Below are 26,498 nucleotides of genomic sequence, written 5' to 3' on the forward strand. Positions count from 1 at the left end.
CTCTCTCTCTCTCTCTCGCTCTCGCTCTCGCTCTCTCTCCCCTCCCCTCGCTTATCCCCAATAGGCAAGCCGAGGAGTCCGAGTGGATTCTCGGCGCCACGCGATTACGGCAAATTGCCGCTCGCCTCGAGGAATGCGCGTCCTCTCGACTTCGCCGCGTTTTTCTTTCGCGGCGAGATGGCCATGCGATCGCCGCCACCCTTATCTCGCCCGGGATAATTTCATTTCGCGCTCGTTCGAGGAAGAGGAGGAGGAGGAGGAGATTTCGAGGAGGAGAGAGGTGGATGGAAACGAGGCTTTAATTACGGTTAAAGTGACCCGTTAGTCCGGCGCCACCTACCCTTTCGACACGACCGGTCGGTGTCGGCGTTGTTGAAATTTTAATCCATTCTCATACCTTCCTCGAGGATAGAGGCGGCGCGATAAGAAACTCGAGGGAAGAGTTGAAGGAAGAAGAAAATATTTTTTCCCTCCTAGATACCGGGTTTTCTATAAATAAATTTGACAAAAAAGTTGAGGAGGATAAGTTAAGATTCGTTAAGAAGATTTCCAGGCGAGTGGTCGCGCGAGTCGATACGACGATAAAACGCGGCTCTAACGCAATATTGGTGTTACGCCAATGTTTGATTTACAAATCGAACGGTAATTCGCCCATTCTCCGGGCCAGCCCTACCAGAATGCCGAAATAAAGGAAGCAACCACCCCCGTCCCGGTACCGTGCCAACTTCATCCCCGGGGAACCCCCTTTGTGTTTACATATCGGCCTTCCCGCTGCTTTCGCCCATCCGCTATATCCACCTATCTCGCCAGAGATGAAATACCTCGAAACGGTGGAACCGTTTGATCTCGACCGTGCGTGTATCTCCTCCTCCTCCTCCTCCTCACTCGCCATTATCTTTATATTCGAAAAATGCGCGGTGCGAAGCGGTCGAAAAATATTCGAAAATTTTTACCGGGGAAAAAATTTGAGGGGAGGGTGTAAAGAGTTCCGTGTTCAATTATCGACACCTGGCCGAGTGAACAGAGCGGAGGAAATCGGACAACGAAGGACTCTCCGCCTCGAAATCGTTCCCCTAATTAATTCAGAGGATGTAGATTGGGTTCGACTCGATCGGGTTGACAGGGTATGGAAGTTTGGTTAGCTTCGCGTCTCTCGTCGGATAAATGTTACCGATCGAGTCAGTAGAAAAAGAAAGAGAAAGAAAGAAAGTTCTATTTTCTCTGCTTCGAATAAGACGACACAATTATTGAGGATAAAATGGTTACAGGTGTTCGAGTGTATATCGATACTTTTTCTCGAGGTTCGCGGACGAAATTCGTGCGAAAAACGTTTTAAAACAAAGCGCGGTTGAGGTTAAGACGTATAGCGGCCTCCAGCCGGGATATTACGGCGTTCACAGCCGTAAATAATGAACGGTTGCGTGGTACAGGTGCATTAACATTCTCTTTCTCTCTATATCCATTTTCCATCAGAAGAGGCTGTTAATCCATGCGAAATTTCTACACCTCGCTCTTGCGTTTACTCGCATTTTCACTCGTTTCGCGCATATATATATATATACATATATTTCTCTTCCGATTCATAAAATTCTTCCCATGTCTTGTCGTTATCTCTACGCACACAGGTATAAGATCGAGGAAATAAAGCGATGAATTTGTTTTTCCTTCCTTATTTTTGAACGCCCTTCGATCTCGAACTCTCGCGTAACGCAGGTTCGACGTCGATCGAAAGAGATTATAAATCGGCAATTTTTTAATCTTGATTTTTATTTATTTATTTTTTTTTTTTTTCATGCGAAGAAATTGGTTGGAGGGATAAAGGATGAGAGGGGAGGGGGGAAAGTGGGCGAGCGGAAACGATCGCGGCCGAGCGGAAACGCGGTTGCGTTACGTGAAGCTAGAAACGAGCGAGTGGCGAGCTCGTTGCATCGACGAGCGAGCACAGAGCAGAGCGCATCGCCGTTACGCACGTGTATGCCTGCTCTCTCGGTTCTCTGCGAGCCGAGCGCCACTTCTCTCTCGTTTTCCTCTTCCCAACCCCCCTCCCCTCCTTCCTTCCATCTCCCGACTGACCAACCGAGCTACGAGACACATTCTGCCTCGTCCTGAACTGTCGTCTTCCCACTCTTCGAACGCGCGCTCGACGTTCACTAATTACCAGGCTGTAGATTAGATTAGGTTTCGTGGAGTAACAACCAAAAGAGGTTATGTATCGAGAATATTTCTTCGTTCTTCGTTCATTTTTGTTCACGTATGTTTCTCAATTTTGTAATCTTAATTTTCGAGAGGAAATTTCTCCCTCGAGGAAGTTTCGAGAAAAGAGAAGTTTCGAAAATGCTTTTACCTGGGTCGATACGAACGATGGAAAATCGAGGAAACGTACCTACGTTTCAAATTATTATCTTCGCAAAGATACCATTTCACGTAAGTTATACCATTTTAGCCTGGCAAGGGAAAGGGCAATTTACCGAGGATATTCGCGTATTCCGATTCTCGACTCGGAGGAATTTCGAACAAATTTGTCGGGGGCCCCGTTCGACATCGATATATACAACTTGTTTCCCGTGTGTCGGTCCAAGGGCCGGTCGCAGGTTTTTCTACCTGAGGCCCCCGGCTTCGTACCGAGGGTGAGTCAACGCGTACCGAAACTACGAGAGGAGAGAAAGAAAGAAAGGAAAGAAGAGATTGAGAGAGAGAAAGAGAGAGAGAGAGAGCGAGTGGGAAGGGAACGCGGATCCTATGGGACACCGAGGATAAACGGACCCTCTCAGTCATCGCCACCCCTCCAGGCCTTCCCCTTCTTCCCGCCATCGGTAAGAAACCCTCTTCACCCCGTCACGTACGCACCACGAAGGGACCCCTACAATTCGGTTTCCATTCCAGTCTTCCTCGTGCCCCGCTCTCGGATAGATACGCGCGTCCAAGGGGTCGCTTCCACGATTTTCTACCACCACCAGTAGCCTTCTTCCTCCACTTTTCCCTGTGATTCTCGTAACTCGTTTCTCGTTAATTTTTCGCGGTGTGAAAAATTGTGAAAAAAATCGTGGTTAATCTCTGTGTGAACGAGACGAGAAGAAGACGTGTTGCGCGTGTTGTCGTTTCGAAACGGAAGTGCGCGAGTGCTCGCTCGAGGACACACGTGACACACGGCGAGGCGGGACGAGCGAGTTTCCACGATTTCCACCCTGTTGATGGATGACGAGAGCCAGCTGTTTCCGAGGAGGAGGGTTAACCGTTTCGAAAGGTTGCCACGAGTTGTCCCGCCGATCGATCGTGCCGTATAAAGGGTGGACGCGTGGAAAGAGAGGCGATCCTCGCCGAGAGGAGAGGCTGGATTCGAGTTCGCTCGCAGGAGGAGGAGGGAAAAATTCCGCCAGGATTCCTTTAGCGACTTCGTGGTATGCCGCTAAAGTACGTTCTCTTATTTTCCTTTCTTTTTCCCCCCCTTCTCTTCGATTTGTTCGAGATTTATTTCGAGAGAGAAAAGGTTTTGGAAAAAAAGGAGGGGGGGAGAGGGAGAGGAAGGAAAGGGATAATGTGTTGTAGAGTGTTGTATATACGATTGTCCCGCGAGATGGGATTAGAAAGAAACGAAGGATTTTGGAAAGGATTCGGTGGAAAACGGTATTCGATCTTAGTGTTGTATACCCTCTACCCGGACTTTACTACCGGCTTGTGCTCGGGACAATGCGTACCTACCGTATACCCTCGTTCCTCCGGCTACCCTAAACTAATAAAACCCACCCCCTCCATCGGCCGAATCTTCCTTTCGAACAGTTTTAAGGAAGAGCAGCTGTTTCTCTCCTTCCTTTTTTCCTTCTATTTTTATACCACCACCATCAGATCCTGCGTCTGCTCTTCACAATTTCCTCGAGAAAGAAAGAAAGAGAGAGTTTGACGAAGTTTGACCAAGGTCGAGATGAAATTCTCCTCTGTTTCTGAAACGGAAGAAAAAAAAAAAAATAGATCGCGAGGAATATAAGATAGTAGAAAGGCAAAACAAGGTTGGTTTTGAAGAGAGAGAAGGGGAGGCAAAGAGAGGAGGGGCGAGCGGAAGGCAGGAAGATATCCATCCTGTGATCAGGTTTAGCGTGCTTGGAAATTCAAGGGCTATCTAAGATCTTCCGGGTCCTGACCCCGGTGTAATTCCGAATTCGAGGCATGCCCAGGCCATGGATACGAAACTTGGAGGAAACGTAACTTCCTTTCCTCGAGCGGTCGTCGTGTGTCGCCACTGTTGTTTACCGTGTCGTCCGACGTGACTCGATGGATCGTTCGTCCTATAGAAAATTCGTTTCGAAAAATTTCTTACGAGCAAAAGCTTTTTCTCTCTCTCTCTCTCTCTCCGAACTATATTTCGGGGATATTCTCCGTCTCTGTTGGTGACGGGTCGTCTATCGCGCTCTTTAGTTTTTCCTTCGCTCGACTCGTTCGTTGATTATCGATCGTTGAAACGTTGAACGGGCAATGTCGCGGCAACCTTAATATACACGGTGTCGAGAAGTCGATCGATCGCGGTCTCGAGCGTATTGCGGATCAGAGCTACGTTCGTTGTCCTTTCGCGTGTCTATAAATAATACGCGAATCTTCGCTCCTTCCATTCTTTTTTCATAGGAAAACGAAGATCTAACCAATTAAAAATACTCGAATAAAATTACTTATTCGAGTAATTATCAAAATGCTTATATAATATTTTATTTATAACTATTTTATTATCGAAGTAACCTTCAATCGTCTTTTCCCCATCACTGCCTCTCTTTCTCTCTCTCTCTTTCTTTCTTTCTCTCTCTCTGTCTCGTATGCGATTACATCTTCGATAACGACAGCCGTGCAGCAATTATTAACCGCTCGCGAGGACTCGAAGGATTCGAGAATGGCTAATGGAAATACACGCTCGTGAATTTTTATAGATGCCTTGGTCAAGACGAGTAGAATTGGCGGAGCGCGACCAATTCTTCCGGGCTGGTTTTCGTTCTGTGGTTTCGAGCGCGGTTTCCTCCGTATCCCAGCTGTTTTCGTGTCAAAAACCTGATGTGCCGCGTAACGGGAACGCTCACCTTCCGCTCGTTCGATCCTTCATTCGAATTTCGTGGATTCAGAGCGATTCGGAGGGGATCGCGAGTGGGCAAAAATAAGAAAAAACGAGGCGAGTATTGTCTCTCGTTTTCGTCTCATCACTTGTCCCTAAGTATCCCGTACACACACACACACATACACACATACACATTGGATATTTATTCACAGGCGAATGGCCAAGGTTCGCCTCGACGACAATGAACTTGCGCGGAAGAGTTTCGCAGTGAGAAAGAGAGACGGCGGCGAATAATGGGAGTGGTTTGCTCTCGGAACCAACCACACGGAGTAATGACACCGTTCCTTCCTTCCTTCCTTCCTTCCTTCCTTCCTTCCTTCCTTCCGTCCTTCCGTCCTTCCTCCTCCCTCTCTGTCTCCTTCCCCTCGACCTCCCACCGCCCCGCTGCTCCTTTAGCCGCTTGCCTCGCCGCTCGCTCGCAGCAAACTTTGGGACAAGGTTAGTGTGTCGAGACCGAAACCACGCTCGATTCGGTCTCTCGGATGCTTCTCGGTTCGAGGGGATTCGAGGGGAGGATGGGACAGAGAGAGAGAAAGAGAGAGAGAGAGTGGAGAGAGAAAGGGGGAGACCGGAATAACGTGTTTATAAAGAAAGGGCCATCGAAATCGAGCTCGATAGTTCCTTTTTGCGGGATTCACGGCCAAGCGTGCGATATTTCCGTCCCGGACCGATAATTATTCCCCTCCCGGGGATTTATCGTCCCGATTAATTTCACGGCGACGTCCACTTTTCTTCTTCTCCTTCTTCTTCTTCTTCTTCTTTTTCCTTTTGCGCTTCTTCCGTTCGCGATCTACTGCTAATCGGAATCTTTATGCGCCGTATTCGCGGAACGAAGGGAAAAAATTATTCGAGGAAAGAAGGTAAGGAAGAATGTATTCCAAAGTGTACGATCACTTTGACGGGTGTTCGAAAAAGCAGTTTTCCGATCCTAAATCCGAAATCCGAATCGTGCTCGTTCGATTCGTTCGAGCGAAGTGAAGTTGTCGAAGTTGGGGAAACAGAGAAAGAGAGAGAGAGAGAGAGAGAGAGAGAGAGAGAGAGAGAGAAAAAGAGAGAAGGAGAGTCGGTCGTTGCTTGGTTCCGGCCGAGTTATTACGCGAGTCGTCCGTCGCTCGCTGGCCTGGCCAGCCACCGCGCTTATCTCTTATCTCTCGCTGATTGGTTTATATAGCGCGTGTCGAGTTACCTTGTACGTACAGCGTATATAAACGGGCTTTTTACGCTCGTGACACGCACACGGACCGGTACCGGTGTGTACGTGCGCCGGCTGAACGAGAATGTCGTTTTTCTTCCACTCGCTCGCGTGTTCCCGCATTTTCGATCTTACCTGTCCACATAGAAGAGCCCTGCCTCTACATTGTGTCGCCGCAATATGGAACGGCACCGGTACGAACCAGTCCGCGCCTGTGTTCATCCGCCGGGAGAGGACGAACATCGGTGCGCGCGGCACCACGAGCAAGGGAGGGGAGAGGGGAAGAGACCGAGCGATGTAGAGAGAATCGAGTAACGGAGATTTCACGGATTTTCACGGGTGAAGGCGGGGAAACGCATTCCGTTCCGTGCTGCGGCGTTGTGTACAGGTTGAATTAACGCCCCGGGATTTCGAGTTTCCCGCCGAGGAAAATGGCGCGAGATCCACGACTGATCTGATGCTTCGCTTCTCGGCACCAACTACGAATCCTTCTTCTCCTCGTTGTATTATTATTATTATTATTATTAGCGAAGCATAATAGTTGGCCATTAATCCGTTAAAAAAGTAATTGTTATAAAAGTTTCGAATAACATTTATTTCGTATGTTTTCACTGCAACTGCAAGAAGTCCTAATTCCTCGTTGAATAAAACACTGGAAATTCGCGTCATCGCGAAGAGATCAAATTCAGAGATCAAAATAGAAATGCGAAGAGACTGAATCTCTTGTGGCTTGTACTCGTCTATACTTCGTTCTCGTTCTTGGAAATTTTCCCGATTTTCCGCGTTCCTTTCCTCGATCCGAAATTCCCACGAAACGGAAGCGTGACGCGTGACGCCAATAACGGTAGGATTTACGCGAGGAGGGGGGGGATAAAGGAGGGCGTGGAAATGGAGGGAACGGTGATTAAACGTTTACGGGAGAGAAGCTTTTCGAGGTCGTTTCGACACCCCCTCGCTACCTATATTCAAATCGTTGTTAATGGCGAGGACTCACGCGAGGTTCGCGCGTTCCCGGCGAAAAGTTGGCGAAATCGGCCTCTCTCTCTCTCTCTCTCTCTCTCTCTCTCTCTCTCTCTCGTTCTTCTCCTCCTCTCCCCTCGTCCACCCGGGTCAAAGTCCCGAACGGGGAAAATGGTAATGGCCTCGACGCGAATAAAACGAAAAGTTCCTCCCGTTTTCCTCCCCGTTTTCGACTCTCGACCCCTCTTATTAACTCTTCCCTCTTCGCTTTCCGGAGGGTGCTTCCCGCATTTATCTCGCAAGTTTTTGGAAAGGGAGATTAGGATTCGGCTGGATCGTTACCGACACCACACCTGTGTTGCTCCTCTATCCATTAACGTTCGTTGCTTGTCCCAAAACGCGACCTCTTCCTTTCTCCTTCTCTGTCTATCTTTCGACGAACTCTTAACGCTTCGAGGCGCGCTCTCGGTTGCGCGACAGCTCTTTATTTATCTATGCTATCTCTTCTCCAATTATTCTTTCCCCCCCTTTTTTTTCCAAATTTAAAATTTTATTACACGAATCAGGCACAAGATTCCGCTTCTCTCGAGTGGCTCCCGATCTTTCTTGTCGATCCTTCTCGGATTTTTCAATTTTCTCGAACCTGAATCATTGTCTTCCAAATTAAAATTAAAATTCGAATCTTTGCCACGATTTTTCGCGCCAATCATTTCGACAGCTTCGACGGCATCTTCTAAGCTTCTTATGCGGCGTGTCGCTTGAGATCGTTGCATGTTGGAACTGGAAACTGTTAGAGCGGTCGTCGCGCTGACTCTTAATGCTGTTTCCAACGAAATCTCGGTCCAAGCGCGCTGCGCCAGGTTCTTCCATCGATATTTTAGTAACGCTGGTGGTCGCGAGAATAATCTGCCGCATCACTCGTTTCCATCGTTATCCTCTCTACACGAGTTCGAATGTTTGCACTGTTAAAATTTTAAATGTTAAAATTTCTTTCCAATGTTGAAAAGAAAAATGGAAGAGTTAGTAGTGAGTCATACAACGGACAATAACTTTTCCTCATGACTATCTTCAGCTTTATGTAGAATGCTTTAAAGTTTTAAATAATTTTTTGGTAGACCATTTTTGTATTACTTTCATAAATTTCTATGGTTTTATTATACCCTGTATGAATATCTTTCCAAATACCTACGAAGATCCTTAAGTAGTCGAAAGGACGTTTCGGTTGGAATCGTTAGGATCGTGGAAAAAAGGGGGGAAGAAACTTGTTTGCACACTTAATAATAAATCTCTTTATTTCTTTATTGGTAGAAGCGTTTGTAAAATCATTTTACGTTAGATAGGATAAACCAGCTACTCGATCGAGAATGCAATCGATGAATAGATATGAAAAGTGGGGCGAGAACGAAATTTGTATTCGGCGTGAGGAGAGCGAGGAGGGAGACCTTTTATTCCTTTTATTCGAAAAAAGTCGAATTCGAAAGGAAGTGGACGAGATTCACGAGAACCGTGCGCCCCCATCGAGTTTGCCTGCCCCCCTCCGCCCACGGCTAACGCGACTGCAAAAAGTGTTCCTCCACGGAGGAAGAGGGGAAAGGAGAAGTCCGAAAGAACGAATGATCGAAAGAGGACGTCGTATCAGGGAAAGGAAGAATTATCGAATAATATTTTCTTCTTCGATATATTTATAAAAATTATATCCTGAAATCATTCCTAATAAAATTATTTTAAAAACTATAAATTTATAAATTAATATTAAATTTATTCTATGTAAATTAAAGTTTATTAAATTAAATAATCAATTTTCAAATAAATTATAACTTAAAACTATTATTAGTAATATTGTTCAATTTATAACTAAATCTTCCTTTTTTATAAATTATATTAACTATCAAATATTTATTCATTATAACTAAAATTATTCGAAATGAATATGAAACAGTAAATATTGTTCTAATAATTAAATTTACTATAGAAAAATAATTTATTTTTCTTGAAAAAAAAATATTCAATAATTAAATCTTTTGAATAAAAATTCAATCCGATCGTTTCTCGATTTATTTACGGTCTATCTTCGGGATCGAGAGAAAGAACGAAATCGAGAGTCGTTGCGTTCCTATTTCCCCCTCTCTTTCTCTCTTTCTCCCTCTTTCTTCAGAGAAGAAAAAGAAAAGTTGGGACGAATAATATTTTTTTCGAATTTTGTTCCATCCATCCATTGTTTCCCGATTTATTTTCCTCGCCCTCTTTTTCCTCCGGGATCCGAAAGAAAGAACGAAATCGAGAGTCGCTGCGTTCCTATTTCCCTCTCTCTCTGTCTCTCTCTCCGTAGAGGAGTGACGGGGGTTGGCGTCACCAGGGGTCACCCGTATATTGGATCAAGTCCCACGATCTATTATACGATGGAAAAGCAGGAAAAAAAGAGAGAGAGCGAGGAGGGAGCGGATAAGAATAAGGGGAGAGTTTCGAATTTCAACGTTTTTCCCCCGCCTTCGTATCGGATCGGATCGGATCGTATCTGGAAAAGGGGGTCCGATTTGTCCCGTTTCATTCGAGGAACGGTTCGAAGGAACGAACGCTTATTCGAATATTTCACGGGTGCTCGCGTTTCCGGTTGGCACGGAGACAACAGAGCCTCGACAACAGGGCCTCCTACTTTACTGTACGTATCCCCGTGTTGACGACGCGTCACGTCGTTTATCACGTTTTAGTTTAAACTTGCTGCGCACCGACAAACTCTCTCTCTCTCTCTCTCTCTCTTTCTTTCTCTCTCTCTCTTTCTCTCTCGCTCTCGCTCTCGCTCTCTCGAGAACGGAATGGAAAAACGTTAACCGAGATATCTTTCCGTTATTACCGGCAAACGGTATCGCAACGTCGAATCGTAAACCGTTTTGATGGCCACCTTGATGGGATAATAACGAGTGGCGAAACGCGCTTGCGCGCGCCTCTCGGTGTTCGCGAGGTCCTCTGCCTACCTAGCGCGGGCTTCGGAGGCTAATTGACGGTCGTTAGGCTTAGGGACTGTCGATGGAGAAGGATAGGGGGGTAGAGGGGGACCCAGCGACGGATGGAAAAACGGTTGGAATAATGGATGAAAAAAGTTGTCGAACGACGACTGGAAACGATCCTAGAAACGATCTTACGACCGTTTACGTATTTTCGTTGGTTCGCCAAAACGAGTTCATCGCGAAAACCGTCCAATGCGTTCGCGTCTGAACGGGAATAAACGAATGAGAGGACGATCGGTGCTTCTCTCGCCTTGCCCCCTCTCGATTAATCGATCGCGTGGCGATTGTTCCGTCCCGAGAAAGAGAAGAAGAAGAAGGAGAAGAAACGTTGTTTTGCGAGAGAAAAAAAAAAGAAAAGAAAAGAAAAGAAAACGATCCTCGCCGATATTTAAATCTTCCCCGACTATTCTCCGAGGGATACGAGGGGAATCGAAGAGAAGGAGAGGAACGCGTTCGTTCCTTTGTTCGCGTCGAAGATGAAGAAAGAATGAAGGGGGAGGGAGAGAATTGGAAAAATCGAGGGGAGGGAAACTTTTTCTCTCGAGTTTTCAAAAATTCGAATTCGAGAGGAAAATGAATTGGTCGAGAAAGAGGGGGCGAGAGGAGGAGGAGGAGAAGCGGACCAGAGAAGAGATTGACCGGATTCCCTCCGTCCTCCGTAGGGGGGATAAGAGGGAGGAGGAAGAGGAGAACGGGCAGACTCGGTTCTAAGTATAGGGAGACAGAGAGCGAAGCGTGTGCGAGGCGAACTCTGGCTAAGGCCTCGGAGCGCGTGGTGGCGAATACCAAGTAGCAGATTCCGCGATCCGTATGCAATGACCACGACGTTGATGCAGATGTCGATGCGGTTAACGATAGCCGCCTCGCGATCGCGCACCATCCGAACCGAAGGATCGATCGATCGAGCGCCGCCGCGATTCCGATTTCTTTCTTTTCTCCTCCTCCTCCTTCTCGCCCTCGTGATCGTGTTTATTCGAGAACGAGATCGAACGAGCTCGCGTTGGACAAACGTTAAACGCCACGTCACTCGGAACGCACGCGAGAGCCTTTTGTTTTCCTTCCACCTCTCCTCCTCCTCCTCCTCCTTCTCGACACCTTCCTTCCGACTCACCATTCTTTCGCGTCGTTTGTCGCTATTCAGCAATTTTCTGTCTCTCTCTCTCTTTTTCTTTTTTCTTTTTTTTTTTCCCTCCCTCGCTCCTCTTTGCATACTCGAGCAAACGTTAGTCACCTTGGTTGTCGAACAGTCGATAACGCGTCCCGCAAACCTCGGTCAATTACGATCCAAACTCTAATTAAAACCGATGCATCTCTCTCTCTCTCTCCCTCTCACCCTTTGAATACGTTGAATACCCGGCGGCTGGATTTGGAAGGGAAACCGAAAGGGATCGGTTCGTTCCAGCTACCGGACTCGTTCCTGGAATTTGCTTACACACAGGCGCCATCCTAACGTTCGAATTTCCGCAGATTTGGCCGCGGGACGGGGGGAACGTTTCTACGAAACGTTTTCGTTCGTAGCCGGGAAGACGGTTGAGAAACGGCCCACTAAACTGTCAGGTCCCCGATTGTTAGACGGCGGATTGGAGCTGTACGGTAGGGATAATTTAGAGATCTAACTAAATGCGGACCGCTTCGCGTGTAAACGCGTGTAAACGCAGAGTAAGCTCTCGAAACGTGCGATGTATATAATCCGTGTCGACGACCTCTCTCTATCCCGACTAATATTACACGGTTCGCGTTCGCGAGTCACCGTTCAACATCCACCCTCTCCTCCCCTCCCGATTGTCGTGTGCCCGTCCCTCCCTCTAGCGGGAGAAGATTAGAAAAGGATTGGACGAATTTTATCGCCGCGAAGACAGCGCCCTCTCTTCCCCCCTCCCCCCACTCCTCCGCCGCTCGATCCGCGGCTCGACCCGATCTCGGTCCGTGCGTAGCACAACGGTACCGCAACGGTGGCAAAACGTCGCTTTCTTCTCAACGTGGGAAAAATACGAGGTGTCGAGGGGAGCCGTTTACGATCCGGAAAGGGCGAGGAGAAAGAACGATAAACGCGAAACGATGCTGTTGTAGGAAGCTATTAATACGTCCGCGGCCTCTCTACGCGGTATAGTAGATGTAACGCTATTAAAGAGATTAATATCGCGATACGGAACACGGCCGGTTAACAGCCGTGAGTTAATCGGTGCACCTCACATGTATAAGTTTTCCTTTCTCGCCACGTGTACGATTCGTGTATGCTTGCAAATATATATATATATGTATATATAGTCGAGGATTTTCCGAATTAACGTAAAAACCGTAAACGTGAGAAACGTTTCCACGAATTCGCCTTATATTATATTTCCTTAAGTTTTCCGAAGTTTGAACGATGTTGAATTTCCCCGTTGAAGGAAAATTATCACACGGATCCGAAATAGCCGGATCGATGCGACATCCGTCCACCGGATACGAAACGGTGTCGTAAATCTGATTTTAGATCGTCAGACGCGATTAAACGACGGTTGTAGTCGGTTAAACGGGCAATTAAAAACAACCGTTCGATTCGACACTGGATATCGACCTCTCTTTCTTTCTCTCTCTCTCTATATATATATATATATATATATGCGTACGCGTCGTTTCCCACGATTCACGGTCGCGATTCCTCCCCGGCCGAGAGAGAGAGAGAGAGAGAGAGAGAGAGAGAGAGAGAGAGAGAGAGAGAGTCGACGACCGATTCGGGCGAGCCGATTGAAAGGGGCCAAACATTTTCCATTTGAATCGATCGAGTCGTGAGTCTTGGCGATGTTATTATATTCCGACGCGCGAACGTTGAAATATCCACTCGAGCGGCGTCCACTCGAGGCAGAGCCGTTAGGTATCGCGTCGGGATGCCAGAATCGTTGTTTATTGGTCGCAATAATGACGATTAAATTACCCTCCGCGGCGGGCAGTGGATTGTTTTCAAAGCCGGCCAGCTGTTGAGCCGGCATTCAAACATAGCCAGTTAAAATTACGCCGCCTCTGTTCGCGGTTTATAAGCGCGTTCCATTATCATTCGAATGGTCGCTTCATTAGCGGCGCACGTGTTTACCTACACGTATTTTATCCACGATTTATATTCGATTTATATACGTTTAATTTCATCGTCAACTAGGAGATCGAAATCTCTGGCAATCTCTGATATCGATTCGATCCAATGTAACGTTATTGGATGATCGCGAAATCTTTTAAATTTAGCACGGACAACATCGTTCCGTGGACGGAAGTGGAAGCCGACGAAACCGTTATTTTTAAACCGGGTGAGCCGACCGACACGTCGAACCTTGACCCCTCCAAGTTGCCGGAAGTTTCACGTCGAAGTCGAGTCGATTCGCGGCAATTAATTCCTCTGCGGTCCCCTCTCTCCCTCTCTTTTAAACTTTTTTCCCCTTTCCTGATCCCTTTTCGCGATCTCTTAAGAAGCTGAACGGTATCGATGCCTCGAGACGGATTAGCGGCCCTTCTTTCGAGACGATGGCTGGAAAAGGGGTGTCGATCGACTTGACCCTCGGGAAACGAGAAGCGGGCGAGAGGTAGTCAGTTCAAGGGGTAGGATCAACTTTTATTTCCATCCATCCAAGGTGGATGCTCCACGAGAGGCGAGAGTCGTTTTTCATTCGTAAAGAAATTCTTTTCCCCGGGAAAATTACGTAATCGGGCACCCTAGCAGGAGGCGACCCCTACCGCACCCTTCCGCGCTCTCGCAATGGGCCGAGCGGTGGAGGGACGGAGAGCCCGTGTGCCGGTATTGTGCGTGCGTTTGCGTGACCGTACCGAGGATCAGCGGATTGGGCGTAGGTCAGTTACGCAACGCTGCTGCCCATCGAACATCCATCTCCCGACGCGCCATGCCTCCTCGAGCCGTGATCGAAAAATTATCCTTTCCTACGCCCGATTCCTCCTCCTCGTCCAACATTAGATTTCATCGTGTTCGAGAAAAAAATCTATATCGAGGTGGAGGATTCGCTTTCACAAAGCGACGGGAAATGTAACGAGAAAAATTCGGTGGAAGAGAGAGAGAGAGAGAGAGAAGAAAAAATCGTCGAATATTTTTTCCAGAGAATAAGAGAATAAGAGAAGAACAGAGATCGAAACATCGTATCGTTCATCGGGGGAATTTTTTCGATAGATTTTGGAAGTATTTCGATCGTTCGAAATTAAAACGAGCAACCGCGGTATCGTTGCTTGTCCGCGCGGTCGGTTCTAGTTGTGAATATAACTCGAGGTATTTAGGTGAGCATGCATTTCCGCCGTCGTACGTTCGACGAGGATAGAGAACGGTTCCTCGATAGAGACGAGGAAGGAGACAGTTGCGCGAATACCATTTTCCCCGACCTGCGACCGACAGAGACGGACCGAGAAAATGTGTGCGTTTGTGTGGACGCGCATGCGCTAGCGATGGGACCGATACAAATAAGGTTCGGAAACCTTCGACCAAACGGAACGTCGGGGAATGCATGATTAATCCGTAGCCTTGTTTTGTAACCTCGAAGCTCTTTGGTGCACTTTAAGGAATGAATAATAACTTTAGTCACGCTAGAAACGGCGATTACGAACCGAAGATCCCTAAGTAAAGATAGCATCGAGAAATTAAAACCGGGAGAGAAGTTGGCGCGCGATCGATCGCCTAAGAAGATCGCGGAGAGAGGAGAAGGTGGGGGAGGGGGAGAGGAAAAAAATTCACATCGTACGCGGATATTATCGAGTGGTAATGGGCATGATCGGAATCGCAATCGATACGAGCAAAATTGTGTGCGAGGGCATCATTCCCATCGCTGGCCGATGCTTCGAAGCCTACGGCCTGCTGATAAGGAAGGGGAAGAGAGGCAACGTCGGAGGGCGAGACAGAGAGAAGGACGGGAGGGGGAGAGGTGGGAGAGGAGAAAGAGAGAGAGAGAAAGCGCGCGCGAGGAACGCGGCCCGAGCTAGGGGGAAGGGAGAGGAAGGTACGGTGCGCGAGCGAGAAAGGGCGAATGGAGCTGAAAGATACGAGGGGAACGAGAATAAAGAGGGAAAGAGAAACTTCGTCGTGGTGACTAGCGAGAGTGAGCGGCGAGAGGAAAATGAAAGAGAGAGAGAGAAAGAGAGAAGCGAAGAAAGGAGCGAGAAAGCGAGCGATAGAAGGATCGAGAAAGGAAGGAGAGCGAAGGACGCGGAGGAATTAGAAGGATGGATTTCCCGAAGAGGGACGAAGAGCCACGAAGCGGAATTCTAAGAGGTTAACACGAGTGGGACGAGGATAGCTGTGAAGAGGCGCGCGTTGGGGAACGGGACAGAATTCGGGTCTGGAGGGGTGTGCGGGGGTCAGGATAGAGAGGGATGAAGCGATTTAGCAGAAAAGAGGACGATGGACAATGTTTCAGCGACAACCGAGGAAGACATCGGATGAACTTAGGGGTGACGAACAATCTGCGAAGGGCTGAGGGGCCGCGACATAGGGAATTAAAGAACATGAGAGAGGGAGAGAGAGAGAGAGAGAGAAAGGCTAAACAAGTGGATGCGCGACGAGAGGGGACGTCTGATGTTCGTCTGGTTCGAGGAATAAAAGGGCGGAAAGAACGATGGAATAGTTGAAGTAATTTTTCGATAAGTGGAAGCAATGGGAAAAGAAGGCGCAATTTGTTCGATTAGTTTCTATAATTGGATAACAGCAAGTTGTTCTCAAGAAGTCCATTGCGATCGAACGATTCGAGAAACAACTACGCAAAAGGCTTTGTCTCTTGTCGAAAGAAGCTAAACGGTGTTGCGAGAACTTTGTCGGACGACACTAGCGCCGTTGCTTTGAAAATTTGTTCACGTGCTGGCATTGGTTTCGATGTGGGAAAAAAGAAACGATCGAGAAATTGACGAAAGTTTCGAAAAGTTTCAACGAACGTCGTTTTGCCGCTTCGATAATATCTAATGCTGCTCCCGGTGTTTAATGTCGGTCGCAGAGAACAGATGTTTCGGCGGTCGGGAAACCTAGAGGAAATGGGGAAGGGGGACGAATGTAGGAAAAAGAGCGGCGGTAAAGTGGACAAGAAATCCCGAGAGTGAAACGTGCACTTCGCTGGTAAATAGTACGCGTAAAAGGAGGAAGGGAGAAAGGCTCGGTGGAGAATGAGAGAGAGAGAGAGAGATGATACATTGGCGAAACGGTGTGTAGGAAAATAAGAGTGAAGCGGATACACGAGGAGAGAGAGGGAGAGAGAGAGAATGGCTTGGTCGAGTGGATGGAAACGCGTGGATACGTGTATGTGCGAGCATCGTCCAAGCCTTGGTGCACCTCCGAACGGAGGAGCCACCTGCAAGGACAATATAATCTACGTAGCGTGATCCGCAAGAACTTGGCCTCGCGATCCTATCGCCGCATAGATCTCTGAATCGATGTAGCACGCGATACGACTCCCGAAGAAAAATTGTCAAAAACTTGCAAGCTGTTCCTTTCCAAACCACCGGAGGTACCGCCTTCTTCCTTACGTTTCGTAATAAACTTTCGAGTTTGAAAAATTTCGTTCGTTCGTTCGTTCGTTCGTATCGCGTTACTCATTTTATTTATTATATCGACATCGCGAACGCGTTACGCGGTTGAGATGAGAAATTTTGGTATTTCGATAGACAGGGAAACAGGAGTTGTGGGAACGTAGGAGAGAAATGGGTCGAGACGGGGATTTGTATCCAGGTAGGAGAGAAGAGGCGACGTTCGATCGTCGAAGAGGGCCCTCTCGACCCAGAGGAGATTCTCGAATCGATAAAGGAGTTTGATGGCACAATGACCGTCATTCACCAGCCGGTCGAGAGTTTAACGAACGACCGCGCGACTTGGTTTCTCCCGGTTGGTCTCTCGCCCTCGGCCGACAGAGCGCGTCGTTGCGTAAACGCAATGTCGGAAAGGAATCGTAATGTGGAAAGGTCAGTGTCTTTCTTTCTCCGGTGACGTCGACAGCACGGCACACGATCGCGCCTCCGAAAATATCCGCCGTGGCGAAAAGCATGGAGAGCGGCGTGCATGCCTCCGTCGGGTCGAGCGAGCCCGCGTCCTCCTTTCCCTCTCCTCCTCTTCCTCCTTCCTTCCCTGAAAACTAGGATCGCGTTTTATCGTCCGAGAGAATTTACGCCGTCGCGGTCACTGCTCGCCGACGAGACGCGCAAAATCACGAGAAATCACGCGAACCTTAGAAACGCTCGTTTCGTTTCGTTTCGTTTCGTTCCGTTTCGTTCCGTTTCGTTTCGTTTCGTTTAGTTTAGTTTAGTTTAGTTTAGTTTCTATCCCTCGGATTCGTTATCTCGTCTCTTTCGATCTTATCACCGCCGCGAATGATGACAACATCGACTCGTGGAACTGGAATACGAATCGTTTCGATCGAATCTATTCAACCCGAGCCTACCTCGACAACGATCATAGGAGGAATTAAAAATTAAGCAGAGAGAGAGAGAGAGAAAGAGAGAGAGAGGGTTGCCTCGTTAACGAGCACCGCATCAAAGCGTGCATCACGCACGCGTTCGACTTTGCTCGAGCGCGAACCAATTATCGGTCGCCAACTAACGAAACCGTTCGTTCGATCGATTATCGGTTACGATCGATGTCGTGGGTGTGCACGATGCGAGGCAGGTGCCACGGGGAGAGAAGGGATCGCGCGATTCGAGAAAACTCGCCTCCTCTCTCTCTCTCTCTCTCTCTCTCTCTCTCTCTCTCTCTCTCTCTCTCTCTCTCCCTCCCTCCCTCTCTCTCTCTCTCCGCGCTTTTTAATGAATCTCGAAGGAACGGGTGAATGGTAATTGATCGATTATCGTAAATTAATCGGTGAGGCGAGGGCGTTCGCGGTTACGAGCGACGGGTAAGACTTTTTTAGATCGAGGCGAGGCGAGGCGACAACGGCGGAGATGGGAAACGGAGAAAACGGTATTCGGCGGTGGCCGCAGAAACGGCGTCGATGTGCGTTCGAGCGCGCGCGCGCGCGCGTGAATTCAATCCTCGTTCCAGAGCGCGCGGAGCGCAAACTTCATTCCAACGGGCATTCTTTTTCGCGGCGAAACGCGAACTACCGCTCTGGCATGCGATACGATTGCTTTTGCAATACCGTTCCCGTAACGCAGGTGCAAGCGACCGACTCGAGTCTAGGTTTTCTGTTTCGCCAACTAAACAGAAATTCGTGCTCGCATTTCCGTCCACCGTTCCGTCCATCCATCCATCCATCCATTCACATCCACTTAATTTCGTCAATTTTCTTTTTTTTATTTTTCTTCATTCCTTCGATCGTTAAAGTCGTTCCCACTCGCCAATTTTTTTACCTTTCTTCCTTCCTACTCCCTCCCACCATCCTTCGAATTTCAACCGCGAGTTAATGACTCTCGCTTGACGAAAATGATAACGATTTCGACTCCTCGGTTGCGTTTCTTCGGGGAGGGGGAGGAGGGGAACGAGCGGAACGGCTCGTGGCGCTGGTTGGCGGCCCTCTCGCCTCAAACGCCGCCCCAATTGCCAGTGTCTGACCCTGTAATTAGGTTTGCGCTGCTGCTAATACTGTTAACCGGTAAACGTGCAATTTCCCCGCCAGTCTCCCCGTTTCCCATCAACCGCCCCCTCACTCCGCTTATATTTCTAAACCGCAAAAAAAACGCACGCGCGACCAGATACACCCCTTCCCCTCCCCCGAAAAAATGGAATGGAATTTTGAGAGAAAGAACGAAAGAAAGGATGTTTCGTAACGTAAGAACGATTTATCCGTCGTCGATGGACGAATTGCACGACGTTATTGACGCGATATCTTTTTTTGACCAATGGTGATTTTTCGCAGTGGCGTCGCCGTGTCCTGCGGGGAATGCAGCAGCAGCGGTACCAGCGACATCACGGAGCCCGGTTCCCCGTGCAGCACGAGCAGCGACGAGGGGGTAGCGGCTATAAGGGGCGCGTCCGCTAGTCCACTGCCGTCCCTACCCAAGCTGGCGCCCTCCTCGCAGATCAGCACCAGGCCCCAGTGGCCCTGGACCCCGCCCCTCGCTGCCACCGCGTGCTCCACCTACAAGAGGCTGAAGGGCGAGCCCGAGGCTGGCGCCCTGCCGAGGTCCGGGGCCGCGGATCCCGGGTTCAGGGGAAGCGGCAAGTCGGCCGGCAAGCCGAACAACGCCGCCGGCCATCATCATCATCATCATCACGAGTCCCAGGGCAAGATCACCGAGTACTTCAAAACGCAGATCAAACCCCAGCAACCCAAGGTGACTACCTTTCCAACCTTTTTTTCCATCGAATTTATTTTCCCCCTTCGATTTTTTTCCACTAACGATCGATGCTATTTTTTTTTTTTTTTGCTTCTCGATCGAAAGATCAAGAAGAACAGCGAGGCGATGTCGGTGCTGGTCGCCAAGAGTTCGTCGGAATTTCGAAGGCCAGCTGCCACGGTGCAGAGGAACAAGGCCGGTTTGGCCAAGTACCTGGGCGCCGTGTCGCCGAACGGACGGACCGCGTCGGGCAACGATTGGGAAGTGAGAAACCTGGCCATGTCCCCGCCGCCCACCAAGAAGCCACCGTTGGTCGTTGTGCCCAGGGCCAACGGTAAGATGGAGAAGAAGCTGCCCAAGCCGATGCCCAGCCTGCCCATCTCGAACGAAGTGCTGAAGAACATCCCCGGCTGCAAGATCTCGTCGCTCAGGTAAGGTCGGATCTTGGCTCTAAGTGGATGGAATCCCTCTTTATCCCTCCTCGTTCTCGGATTCTCAGGTTGACCTCGGAGGCGAGCTCGAACGCGAAGAACGGCGTGTCGTCGCCACCCTCGACGCCCACCCCCGCCCTCGGCAACGTGGAGGCGGCCGGCCTCGACTTCAAGGGTTGCATCCTCTCGAAGCCGCACGTGAACGAGAACAACAATCTGACGAACAGCTGCGGGAACATCTTGGGCTCGTTGAGGGCGCAGGGTGGGCAGGACCCGTTGAAGAGATTGTCCGTGGCCGAGGACGGGAAGGAGGGTAAGGAGAGGCAGGTGAGGCCCGCCGACGAGGACGACGTCGAGGAGGAGGAGGAGGACTCGAGGAGCAGCGAATCGAAACCACCCCTATCGCCGATACTCTCCGCCCCGACCACCATACGATTCCCTGCACGGGAACCGGAGAAGGACAGGCAACAGGCAACGGACAGCGGCGTGTGCCGATGGGACAAGTGCGAGGAGAGCTTCGAGTCGAGCGGCGAACTTCTCGAACATTTGCAGGTAATTCGTGTTATTCGTGAAAGTTGAGCGTTACCTACGTTTTCGATTCGATTCGATTCGATTCCGCGGGTAACTCGATCGTACGATGGAATAATAACGCGAACCACCTGTATCGCGTTTCCCGTTTGTGTATCGTTGTTGTTACTCCGTGTTTTCGGGACACAAAAGGATTCGGATCTTTCTTTTTTATTTTTCCCTCTCTCTTGTCGCGAAATCGATATATCGCAACACTTTCGTGGCTATCGAATATCCGGTGGATATATAGGATTTCAACGTGGTCAACGTACGATATCGTATTGGCCATTGAAATATGAAAGGAAAAGAGAAAAAGAGAAAAAAAAAATTCATTTGTTTGACAAGTGATTTTGCCGCGTTCCTCAGGTAGCTCACATCAACACCCAGACAGGGAGCGACAATTTCGTGTGCCAATGGCAGGGTTGCAAGGTGCAAGGGAGGAGTTCCTGTTCGAGGAGATGGTTGGAACGGCACGTGTTGTCTCACGGAGGAAACAAGCCCTTCCGGTGCATAGTCGACGGCTGCGGCAGCAGATTCAGCTCTCAGGTAATGCCTCTCGATTCGATGCCAAAATTATAAGTTGATTGTCTTTTGCATTCCAATCCTCCATCCCCGCAACTCGATTCCTCTTCGATCATCTTTTCGAGCGTGAATCGACAGTGGATTGAAAACTTTTTCTTCGTTCGATCCAATCTCCTTTGTTCTCTTCTTCACAACGAAAGAACGCAACGAAAGAATCCGTGGACCGCCATCGCTGCAAGCTTTTCGTTCGTCCGAAGATCGTTCGTAAGAAAATCGGTGAGATTTTGAAGAAAGAATTGGGACTCGCCACAAACCCGATACTTTTTTCCGTTTCAGAGTTCAACGTTTCTCGGTTATGTTTGTCTCTTATTGCCGATTTGTCCTAACTTTGTCCTTTCCTCTCGAGAGACTGAGACCCGTCTTTGTATTCGTGCCAATAATCGTTTCGCGCGAGGAATAAACTGTCCATGTGTGCAAACTATAACGAAACATGTTTTTTCTACTATGTTTATGTCGAGCACGAGCGTCAACTTACGTACTTCAACGAGCCTCCTCGCGAATTGAAGTATTCCAGATGCAGAGATGATTCTTTCCTTCTTTCTTTCTTTTTCTTTTTTTGTTGTTGTGAAACTCGATGCCACCGGATGGTTAGGTAATGTATCGTTGCGCGCGAACGAGGGACTATGCGTTCGTTAAGTTTCTCGTTATATTCGAAATTTGTTGTTTCGAACCGCGGCGAACTGTACTCCCTGGTTTTCGATCCCTGGTGTATGAGAGAGAGAGACAGACAGAGAGAGAGACAGAGAGAAAGACAGAGAGAAAGACAAATTGATCCGTGCCGGTTAAGAAGGTTAAAAATTGCAACGCTCTTCTTTACCGACTTCTCGAGGGTGCACGTAAGTATGCGCAATGGAAAAAGCGGAGAAATTTGCCTCGGTCGATTCGTTTTCTCGAGAATGGCGGGCATTTTCCAGGGACGGCCGGGACAAAAAAGAACTGTCCACCCGCAATCGAGAGCTGTGACACGTCGTTTCTCCCGGAAAAGAAGGAACGATCGAGTTCGATCGCGTTTTTTTTACGGTTCTGGTCGCGGCTAGATTCATCCGCACCGTGAGACTCGCGGCCAGAGTGATGGGATCGGAAACCATTTTGGAAATGATCAACGACTCACGACTCGCCACGACGAAACGTGTCTCGTTCGAAGCAAAGTCTTATCGCGCCAGGCCACTTTTTTTTTTCTTTTTCAACAATTTTACCGCTTTCTATCTAAACCATCTATGCCAGTTATTATGATGTACCCGATCGATCGCTCATTCGAGTCTTATGTTTATTTATTTATTTATTTTTTTATTTTTTTTTTTTCGAATTTATTACGAATCCGTGCTCTCCCTGGAACGTGCCCAATTCCGGACGATGATCGAACGAAATATGCTTTGCAGACGGCTCTCGAGAGGCACGTGAACGGACACTTTAATCAACCGGAAACGAGCAACAATAACGCTAGACGGAGCTGCGAGAGCGGAGGGAAATTGGTGAGAAGGAACGGTAAACGGCTTCGATACAGGCGGCAACCGTGGTCAGGTAGATACCGTTTTTTTTCTCTTTGAGATCTTCTTGACAGACTCGTCATTGTTTTCTCTTTTTCAACAGCGAGACTGTTCGATTACTTCGATTCAGGGGTGATGGAGGGTCTTCAGCACAGGTTGCTTCAACTGGCAAAGTCGAGGACGCAAGGTCGTCTCGCTGAGACACCAGGAAATTCGATGGCCCTAACTAGTCAAGTAAGTAAGAGAATTTATCGTTCGTTTATCATCTCTCGATCATCGCGATTGTTATGCAATAATCCATTTCTTCTTCTTCTTCTTTTTCTTCTTGTTCTTCTTCAGGTATTAGCCCGAAGAGTAGAAATGGACGGGAAGACTAAAGTATTGTTACGATGGTACCCTCAAGATATGTGAGTGAACTCGAACGTTCCTTTTATTTTATTCTATTTCATTTTTCTTCCATTTTAAATCTTCCATTGTAAACCATCACAACATTTTTCCATTTCATAGCGAGCCGGACGAATGGGTATTAGAGTCGGAAGTACAAAGCACGAAAAACGTAGGGATACGAAAAGTGGCGGCGTCTCACCCGGAAGAAGTGAGCTTGGCCCTGTTCTCGGCGGTGGGCAGCACGGAGCCGTCTATGCGAGTGAAGCAGCGCCGGAAACCGGCCAAGAACTCGTGATAATGCCGATCGAATATGATCGAGGGAAAAGCGTGACCAAGTAGCGTGACGATCGAATAACCAGAGAACGAACAGAGAGACGAAATCCTGTATCAGGATGATTGCGCTTTCTGGTAACAGGGAAAAAGTAAAAAGAAGCCTAGCAAAATTAACCGGAACCGGAACCGTAATCGGGAAGGGTACACTGGGTAAGACGCCCTCTCCGTTTCGAGAGGTGGAAATGCATGGCCCGAAATAGTACGGATTTGGATTGGATTGGATTGGTAATGCACGAATCGAGAGAATCTATGAGGATCTACGAGAATGGATTCGAGAGAGAAAGAGAGAGAGAAGAGAAACGACGCTCGAGAAGAAGAAAGGAAGGAGGGAGGGATGATATGAACGATGACGAAGATTAACGAACGTAGCTAAGAATATACCCAAAGGAGAAGAAAGAGTAATTACTACATTCTAATTTATTTAGCCTAAATCGAACGAAATCGTTAGGTGATATATTTAGTAGTCGTGGATAGCGATGAAATGATATTCTTGTTGCCTATCGATACCAAATTTTGAAAACGTTGGGGTCGATTCCTGCCACGAGTGCCTGTGATACGAAGCTGCGACACTCGTCGGACTCGGAAGAGCTAGGCTTGGGCCTCAAAAGTGCCTCACCGTGGATACCGTTTTATATACCGTTGACCGTCGTCAACCAAGACCAATCGAGAGGCGGTCGGAGTTGAATTAAAATGAAAGAAAAGAAAAAAAAGAAAAAAAAAAAAGAAAAATACAAAAAAAAAATACAAAAAGAAAAAATAAAAAAAAACAAGAAGAAGAAGAAGAAGAAGAAAAGAAAGGGGAAACAATAATGCAAGAAATAGAGACGAGAATTTTACTTCGATACAACTCGATACGATAATGTGTGATTCGCGTTAAGCGAGCGAAGAAGAGAGTAATAGTAATAATAATAATAATAATAAAAAAAAAAAACAAAAAAAAAAGACAAAGAGAAGTAAGGAAAAAAAAATGCAAACTATTAAATGTTAGTTAACGATTGTAAGGAGATAATCACTCTGGTGGCCTTAAGAATCAATTAATATCTAACAACGGCCCCTTGGCACTTCCGGGCCCTGTTCAATTACCCCCCGAGATGAAAGAGAGAAAAAAAAAAAAAGAGAGAGAGAGAGAGAAAAGGGGTGTGAAGAATGGAGAATGAGCGAAACGTGAACTTGTTTCGGCTCACCCTCGACCCTCGACCAACTTTTAAAAGGAGATGTATCTACCTCGATCTTCAACTCGGTAGAAATTCGTGCAGGCCGTTGTCGTGCGACGTGGAGATAAAGAGAGATGGAGAAAGAGAGAGAGAGAGAGAGAGAGAGAGAGAGAGAAAGGTAGGAAAGACAGGAACTTAGAGGGGGCGTGTATGCATGGGCGGTGTGTTATCGGATAAAGGAATCTTGCGAGAAGACGACAACAGAGGGCAATAGCCAAAGACGAATGTAAATGGTATCACCGAAGAATAGACGAAAAAAAAAGAAGAAAGAAAGAAAGAAAGAAAGAAAGAGAGATCGATACGATTCGCTGTTACTTTCACGAGAATGTATAATAAACAAAGATTGATGCGAAACTTGAAACGGTAAGAGACAGTCGAACGACCGATGTGCCAATGGGATTTCTATCGAGATTTATCCGTTTTCCCCTCTTCGAAAAAAAAAGGGAGAGAAAAGAATATCAAAGTGTACAAAATGAGATAGAAAAATAGAGAAGAAAAAAAAAGGGAAAGAGAGAAAAAAAAAAGAAATAAATAAATAAAAAGAAAAGTCGGAACGAGCTTGCTTTGTTCGTGCCTAAAACTTGTTTCATTTCATCCGTCTACACTTCAACATCGTCAACCTATTTTTATCTTCCCTGCTAAGTTACGTGCAGCGAAAATGTCAATGCTGCAAACTCTGGCCCCTGCGTGGCGAAACGAAATCGAGAAAATAGTTTCTATTATTCTATTTAACCCTCTCGTTCTTATCGACCGATCGCCGAATCGACAAAGGCAAAAAAAAAAAAAAAANAAAAAAAAAAAAAAAAGAAAATCGGAATAAAAGCAGGAATCTCCAATGATTTTTCATTTCAAAAGCAACTGTACATTATATATTATATACATATACATATACATATACATATACATATACATATACATATATATATCCTCTTTATGATTCCCGAATTCAAACTCTCTCAGTTCCAAGTCTCTGTATCGTCTCAACGTTTTTCATCCGATTCCACATAAAACGGAAAAAAGAAGAGAAAATAATAGAACGCGTCGAAAAATTTTGTGACATCTTATCGGAGGAGATAAAGGTTAAAAATGACTCGATCGGTCGGGGATACCTGCGGGTAAAAAAGGAACAGTTTTAAATAAAAGAAAACGGATAAAAAAAAAAAAGAAAAAAAAAGAACCGTCTATTCGACAACGTGAGAGCATCGTGCTGTAACGACCGTAACGAAGAGCTGTTACCACTCTGAATAAGGATGAAACACGATGGCTGTGTTACATTTTCCACAGGAGTTACTAAAGGGTTGGGGGAATAATGCGAAAGCGAATCGTTTAAAAAGAGAAAGGAGAAGAAGGAGGAGGAGGAGGAGGAGGAGGAGAACTTATGGATAATGGATGAGTGTGTCGGATCGCTATTTTCATAGGTGTTAGGTTAGACACGCCGAGATCGTAGAAATATATTTCTCGTATCGCGGAAATTTCTGACATCATGGAATGTGGATGCCGCACGATTGTACACATATATAATTATGTAGAGAGTAAAGTGAATACTTGTAAATTAAGAGAAGTAACAAGTGGGAGGGGTGGATTATTCGACGTGTCGACGACGTGTTGTGTAACTGGTACGAAGAGGAGGGAAGATTATCGAGAAGATAAAAGAGAAGGAAAAAAAAAAAGAGGGCAAAAAACAAAAACGAAGGAGAAAAATTATGGAACGAAGGAAGAGACAACTGGTGGAAAGCGAGGAAGAAAAGAATAAACATACTGGGACATACACATACACGGACAGAAGCACATCTACACACACCAGCTAAGAAACACTGCCAATACGATTGTAATTAAGAACTCTAGGCTAATTGGTCGATTAATTATTCTTACTATTATTATTACGATTAACTGTATAATCCGATAGATCTCTAGTTGCCGCGGATGCATAAGTGGTTTACGATGTGTCCTTTGTTGCTTCGGGCCCGTGCGTGCGTGAGCGAGTGCGTGAGTGAAAAATTATTCGTCACCGGAATAACCGTAATTGTAT

At 47.3% G+C, this 26,498-nt stretch overlaps 1 protein-coding gene across 3 annotated transcripts in view; it reads left to right on the forward strand.

The window, feature by feature from the left end:
- LOC122720165 overlaps positions 1-24,197 on the forward strand; it is a 71,020-nt gene extending 46,823 nt beyond the window's left edge. The window contains exons 2-9 of one of the 3 annotated variants that reach the window (XM_043946697.1): positions 19,048-19,465; positions 19,574-19,899; positions 19,968-20,451; positions 20,833-21,012; positions 22,428-22,569; positions 22,639-22,769; positions 22,875-22,942; positions 23,043-24,197. In XM_043946697.1, the coding sequence (XP_043802632.1) occupies positions 19,048-19,465; positions 19,574-19,899; positions 19,968-20,451; positions 20,833-21,012; positions 22,428-22,569; positions 22,639-22,769; positions 22,875-22,942; positions 23,043-23,217 (1,924 nt within the window). In that variant the 3' untranslated portion in view covers positions 23,218-24,197. Of the gene's footprint in view, positions 1-19,047; positions 19,466-19,573; positions 19,900-19,967; positions 20,452-20,832; positions 21,885-22,427; positions 22,570-22,638; positions 22,770-22,874; positions 22,943-23,042 lie in introns of those variants that run through there. The other 2 variants (XR_006347725.1, XR_006347724.1) reach the window with 2 other exon arrangements.
- The last annotated feature ends 2,301 nt before the right edge of the window (positions 24,198-26,498 follow it).

The sequence above is a fragment of the Apis laboriosa genome, unplaced genomic scaffold, assembly GCF_014066325.1.
Source record: "Apis laboriosa isolate Shangri-la unplaced genomic scaffold, ASM1406632v1 scaffold11_cov152, whole genome shotgun sequence".
Lineage (NCBI taxonomy): Eukaryota > Metazoa > Arthropoda > Insecta > Hymenoptera > Apidae > Apis > Apis laboriosa.